Below are 6,977 nucleotides of genomic sequence, written 5' to 3' on the forward strand. Positions count from 1 at the left end.
CACAGTTCTGCCTACGAAATCATCCACAACAGACTTGAGTTTCATAAAGTTTGTGCAACATGGGTCCCAAAACAACTCTAACAGTTGCACAAACAAACGTGCTTGGACAGCTGCAAAAAAACATTTATGGTAAAGAAGGGGACAACTTCTTAGACACGAACATCACTGGTGACGAAACATGGATCCATCATTACGAGCCGCAGAGTGAACGGCACAGTGCGGAATGGAAACATCCAAATTTGCTGTGCAAGAAAAAGTTAAAGACCCAACCGTCCGCAGGAAAATTTATGCTTATGGTTTTTTGGGACACACAAGGTCCAGTACTGGAACATTTGGGGAACGGGGCACAACAATAAACATTGTATGTTACAGTGAGATGCCTACTGCCACGCTAAAGCCTGCAATTTGAAGCAAACGCCAAGGATTGCTGTCAAGCGGTGTTGTGTTGTTGTACGACAATGCCCGTCCGCACATTGCTGCCCACACTGCTGAAACGCTCCAGAAACTCAAATTTGAAGTACTGGATCATCCTCCATATAGTCCTGATCTTGTCCCTTCTGACTATCACTTGTTTGGTCCATTCAAACAAGCATAAAGAGTCTGTCGATTTGCCTAAGACGAAGGAATGAAAGAAGCGGAGCATTTCTGGCTTGCAGCTCAGCTGAGAACCTTCTTTAATGAGGCTATTAGGAAGCTTGTACACTGATGGACCAAGTGCATTTCAATGCACCATGTCGAAAAATGATGTTCTTTTAAGTTTCCTATTTGGTTACAATAAAATTTTATAACTACTTTGCGGATAATAATTGACTTAGCATCATACATTAAGGGAATTCGATTAAAAGAGAGAGAGAGAGAGAGAGAGAGAGAGAGAGTTGCCTGCTATGAATCCTGCTGTAGGAATTCAATCAGGTCATTACTAGGTTGCATCCTGAAGTGGTACATGCACAGCAAGAATGGTTCACCAGGGAATGCAGCCTGTTACTGTGTGCGAAATGTAGAGACCACGATATACATTAGCAGGCTTTGTTGCAAGTCACTTCATTTCTTGAGTGTATGACAGTCAGTGGTGGGTGGGTCAGATAAGTGTGTCTCATGAGCTGCATGATATAATCATCTCCTTTATGACAGCTTATGGTCCTGCTAATGCTTTGCAATCGCCACCATCAAAAGGTCAGTGTGCAGTTCCCATTCCCCAATTAATGCTCTTGTTGGATCATCGTTGTCCTTGTGCAAATTCAGCCCAGCTATACAAGTTCAATGAGGAAAACAAATGAACTCTTATCAACAGTGCTCTGTTGATTGTTACAGTGTAGGCAATTTTAATTCATGGAAATGCATGAAGACATGAAAATCATGATACGTCAATAACTTGTGAATGATATAGTAAAATGAAAAATGGGTATAAATATTCTATACATCACTTTTGTTATAAAAAGTTTTTGAACAAGATTATGAATTGTTTTCCCACTCACTTATAATGTTGTAAAGCATTTTATTTTTTTTTTTTTATCCTGAAACGCCACCAATGCTTGACAGTTACTTAAAATCAGTGATTTAAGTGTACACGATTTCTTGACCTTGAGAGTAGAGACAGGTCTGCCTAAAAAATTTCTCATGTTGTACACACAGGTATTGCCCAAATCTAATTGTACATTCCCTAAGTACAATGACCAACTAACGTACCATAAAACTTTTAGAACACTTAGGATGGGAGTGACCAAAAAATTTCAGATAGTTTCATCTTCATGTACAAATATTTTGACAGTTTAAGAATTTCATGCGATAATGTCATATCTGACAGTTAGCAGTCCTTCCACTTTACCATTACTCAAGACAGTTAATATCCTGTGACTACTCATATTTTCAAAACAATTCTGAAACTTGCAAATTTTCATAGTTTATTTTTACCAAGAATAAGAAAGAAAAAAAGCTCAGACATGTGTATATATTAATCATGTCTCATAGTATTGGGAACAGAGTAAATTCAGATCTCTATCACTTTTGGTTTCTTTATTACAATTTTTCAATTTTCCCCTTCGTTACGACATTTTCACAAACATTCAGTTGGAGAGGTATCACATGGAACTTCAACATATATTTTTTCAGTAGACTTTGAAATGGTGATGTGACACATTCACTCCTGACCTGTACGATTTGACATGAAATCGCCCAACTTATATCAAGATGCCCTAAATTATGTGAAAGTCACAGGATTCAATCTGACAATGGGTCAGTACTCAAAAATCTTCATATCTGGTTGTAATGGATCAACACTCCATAATAACAGGTTGTGATGACAGACTGTACCATAACTCGAGCTCTAGGTTAGGTGGGAAGGTGACAATTTGGGAGTGATTTGGTGAAGCCAACAATTGTGTACGAGGTGTGGCTAGAAAAAAAAAAACGGACTAGTACTGGTGAAACAATAAAACGAATGCAATAAGGCTGAAAGTCGCGTGGCCTGTCACGTGACTCTCGCTCTGCCTACTGCTAGAGTTTCATCTGCCTCCTGCACTCAGTCTGCCCGTGGCGTCTGTTTTAAGTAGTTGGCGTTTTGTCTGTGTGTCGGAAAATGTTGAGTGTACAGAAAGAACAGCGTGTTAACATCAAATTTTGTTTCAAACTAGGAAAATCTGCAAGTGAAACGTTTGTACTGTTACAACAAGTGTACGGCGATGATTGTTTATCGCGAACACAAGTGTTTGAGTGGTTTAAACGATTTAAAGATGGCCGCGAAGACACCAGTAATGACACTCGCACTGGCAGACCATTGTCAGCAAAAACTGATGCAAACATTGAAAAGAATCGGTAAACTTGTTCGACAAGTTTCCTTGTCAACTCCTGTTAACTCAGACACTGCTCTGATTGTTAAACGGCGATCTTGTCGAACAAGTTTACCGATTGTTTCAATGTTTGCATCAGTTTTTGCTGACAATGGTCTGCCAGTGCGAGTATCATCACTGGTGTCTTCGCGGCCATCTTTATATCGTTTAAACCACTCAAACACTTGTGTTCGCGATAAACAATCATCGCCGTACACTTGTTGTAACAGTACAAACGTTTCACTTGCAGATTTTCCTAGTTTGAAACAAAATTTGATGTTAACACGCTGTTCTTTCTGTACACTCAACATTTTCCGACACACAGACAAAACGCCAACTACTTAAAACAGACGCCACGGGCAGACTGAGTGCAGGAGTCAGATGAAACTCTAGCAGTAGGCAGAGCGAGAGTCACGTGACAGGCCACGCGACTTTCAGCCTTATTGCATTCGTTTTATTGTTTCACCAGTACTAGTCCGGTTTTTTTTTAGCCACACCTCGTATGTGAAAGAAAGGTTATGGTAACAGACTGATTTTTAGTGTATTTCACGGTCAAATTTCACTACCTATTTACTCAGTTTCTCATTATAAATACACAAAACTGCGAGGCAAATTCAGAAAACCTGAAATATACAAAACAAATTTATCATATATCAATGATGAGAAATGCAGATGGGAGATGGGCACATAACTCATGCCACTAGTTTCATATAGCCCACAAATACTGATATAAATACAATCTTAGAATGTGCTCTGTATTTGGAAGTCATTGATCTTAACCCCAAAAATTTGTAGACATTTACCATAACAACAAAAATAAATTATGACTAACTGAAACCCTCAGCTGCCAACAGGTGTTGTTGATATACCTTGATGTGGACAGCTGAAAATGTGTGCCCCGACCGGGACTCGAACCCAGGATCTCCTGCTTACATGGCAGACGCTCTATCCATCTGAGCCACCGAGGACACAGATGAATAGCACGACTGCAGGGACTTATTCCTTGCACGTTTCCCGTACATTACATATGTAGAATTGTGGACAGTTGGGAATGTGAGTCTCACAGGAAGCATGCGAGGGATAAATCCCTGCAGCCGTGCTATTCATCTGTGTCCTCGGTGGCTCAGATGGATAGAGCATCTGCCATGTAAGCAGGAGATCCCGGGTTCGAGTCCCGGTCGGGGCACACATTTTCAGCTGTCCACATCGAGGTATATCAACAACACCTGTCGGCTGCTGAGGGTTTCAGTTAGTCGTCATTTATTCCAGGAAAAAGCTGCACGGTCATCAACAGTATTCTGTTCTTTCGAGAACAGTTACTGTCTTCATATATACAACAAAAATAATTTTGTGACCCATGGTGCATGTACTAAGCCACTAATTGAACTGCAGAGGTAGCAGAGATTTTTCTCATGTCACAAACTGTGGTTGAATCAGTGCTTTATGTATCATAACGATCTTACGGCATGTGACGTCGAGTGTGTAAACAGAAGCAGAAGAGAAAATTGGAACAACCGAATTTACCAATACTGAACACTGGCTTTGATATGTGTCATAACGACAATGTAGCATATGCGTGCAAACAGAAAGAGAACACAATGCTGACAATATTTCTTGTGTGTCTGTATTTTGGAGTGTAGATAGTGGTGACAGACTGATCTATAGCATAGCTCAAAGTCTGGGTTAGGTTGTGAGTTGGTGGAGTCAATAAATTTGAATATGAAATCTTACATGTAATGATATTACAATCTGTAGTGTAGCCCAAGTCTAGGTTAGGTAGAAATGTGACAGTTTGTTAGGAGCTGTAGAAGTGGTATCAAAAGTTTCCATTAATTCAGCACAATTACCCACAATAACAGCAGTTCAGATATGTGAGGCATAAATAGAAATTATACAACATATATAATGGATCATATACACCATTAACTGTTACCATCTACTACAAATAATAAAGTACAGCAATTTTTTCTCACCTGGTCGCTAGCTCCGCAGCAGCCTCCAGCTCAGGTGTAGCAGCTTTTGCAACACCACCTGGGAAGTATTTCTCGAGAAGAGCTGTAATGTCATCTGCGCTGTCAACAACTGACTCCGGACCCCATGGCCCGGGATCCAACTTTGCAGCAGGAAGGCGAAGTCTTGCTCCACCTTCTCCGAGGCATGTGAACTCCGGAGGAGGTCGAGAAGGACAGACGGGAATGATGCGGTACTTGAGAGGTGGCTTGGTGTCACCAGAAAGAGATTTAAGTTCGGCCAAGAAGATGGAACGCTGACTATCTGGGCACGCTCCCAAAGATCGACCATCACGTCCAGCACGTACATACAGTGTCATAAATGGAGTGGGCTGGTTGTCACTTGAGTTGTGCGATGCCATTGTATGACAATTTCAAATAATAAAATATTCTTATGAGAAATCTGGAAGGTAGCACTGGTACAAAATTAAAGAAAATGCTTTGTGAAATCTCTGTCTCTCTCTCTCAGTATTCAGATTCTTTAACTATAATATGACCAAATGGCTGGCAATCTCTGCCCAACTCTTAGGCAGATGCAACTTTCCCTCTGCCAAAGGTAAGTGACTCTTCTAATTCGTTTTGTTATACAGAGTACAACACAAATAAAAATGGAACTGATGCCTTACGGAACTATTTCTTTTCAAAACAATATTAAAAAAACTAACAAGAGAAAAGTATTTTGTCAAAGTTCTGTCGAATTAAAATTTGTCTGAACCAGTTTGTGCTATTTTTATGCCTACTGTCAATCACAAAAGTGACGCTAAATAAAATTAAAATAAATACAACTCGTAATAATCACATCACTGTTTCTGTCCGATAAGTTTTGAGACAGAAATTGTTCCGCCTCAGTATGTCCTACTCGTATATACACAGGAATATTCACTACACTGGTGTATCATTGATAAGTTCACAGCCGATCTTGCCACTAGGGGCCTTCCAAAATGTTACTTATTGTCGTAAAATAATTCAATCCATCGCAACATAAAATTCACCTCGTCTCGTCAAAGGCAGAATTTGCACTGGTTACTGCACTTTCGCTGAAACAAGGGAACTAGCGTCTCAGTAAAATGCGAAACCATTGGCATTAGATGGCGCCTTTCTGCTGACGAACGATGCTGGTAACTGACTTTGCAGCTTTCCTACCGTCTCCGGTATCCCGAGTACGACGCCGATCTGAAATGAGCGCCGACGCAATACGCAGAAAAATAGATGCTATCTTCTGTTAGCGGTGACGCCCATCCGACGCCAGAGGATCTCTGGTCCACCTCTCCTTCACGCTTTACTAACACTTACTCGAGGCAATAATTATTTTCTATTGGACACCCGTTGCGTCATAACCTAACTTTAACTGCTAGGCATGAACCAAATTGGCCGTGAACGACGTTAGAAAAAGACACAAGAGCATAACGTAAAACAGCATGGGAAGTCAAACGTCGAAAACACATGACGCAAGACGCGGTCTATATGTGGGGCCAAAAAATAAAGGAACTCGCTGGCCTTCCTTTATAAATAGTTCCGGAACTATTGCCACAACGGACGATGAACGAGAATACTGTGCATCCGTCGTCTCCCGTTATTTTAACATGTAACTCTCGGACGCTGTACGTATTACAGCAAATTATAAACGAATTAAAAAAATAAACTGCAGACTTACCTGAATGACGAATTTGCTATTGTTACGCTGCTTATTAGACCGGAACCAGTAGACGAATACGAGTGCTTTTTTCCGTAAGCCTAGTTGTCAAATGATTGATTGCTCCTTAATGTTAAATAAGCATTTGGTGAGATAATCCCAAATTGTTTATATTCCAGCTAAATTGTAAATCCTAACAGTTGTCTTGCAAACTCTTCTGCTCCACACGTAAACAAACAATTGAACCCTGGGTGTGTAATCTAAGAATATGTATGAAAGATATCCTTGTATTTCGAGGGGTTGGCAAGAAAGGCTTCGCTAAATATCAGTCCGCAGTGCCCATACTTTTTTAAAAGTTCGACAGCAGCATACGAAAACACTTCATTTGCAGTTTTCATCATTGTAATATGAATTTGGTGCAGTCAAATTTTAAACCATTCCCACATCAGCATTCCCAGGTGTTTCTTGTGACCTGTGAAATACATTTAATCAATAAATGTTTTTAATAAG

General features: G+C 40.2%; 2 protein-coding genes across 2 annotated transcripts in view; both read right to left on the reverse strand.

Annotated features, from left to right (window-relative positions):
- LOC126213575 (chloride intracellular channel protein 5-like) overlaps positions 1–6,099 on the reverse strand; it is a 37,551-nt gene extending 31,452 nt beyond the window's left edge. Inside the window, exon 1 of the mRNA XM_049941423.1 lies at positions 4,799–6,099. Coding sequence (XP_049797380.1) covers positions 4,799–5,196 — 398 coding nt within the window. The 5' untranslated portion in view covers positions 5,197–6,099. The remainder of the gene's footprint in view (positions 1–4,798) is intronic.
- LOC126213576 (transcription initiation factor TFIID subunit 10-like) overlaps positions 1–6,739 on the reverse strand; it is a 128,730-nt gene extending 121,991 nt beyond the window's left edge. The window contains exon 1 of the mRNA XM_049941424.1: positions 6,489–6,739. The gene's annotated coding sequence lies outside the window, so the exon portion shown is untranslated. The remainder of the gene's footprint in view (positions 1–6,488) is intronic.
- Positions 6,740–6,977: the final 238 nt, after the last annotated feature.

Source organism: Schistocerca nitens, chromosome 11, assembly GCF_023898315.1.
Source record: "Schistocerca nitens isolate TAMUIC-IGC-003100 chromosome 11, iqSchNite1.1, whole genome shotgun sequence".
Taxonomy (NCBI): Eukaryota; Metazoa; Arthropoda; class Insecta; order Orthoptera; family Acrididae; genus Schistocerca; species Schistocerca nitens.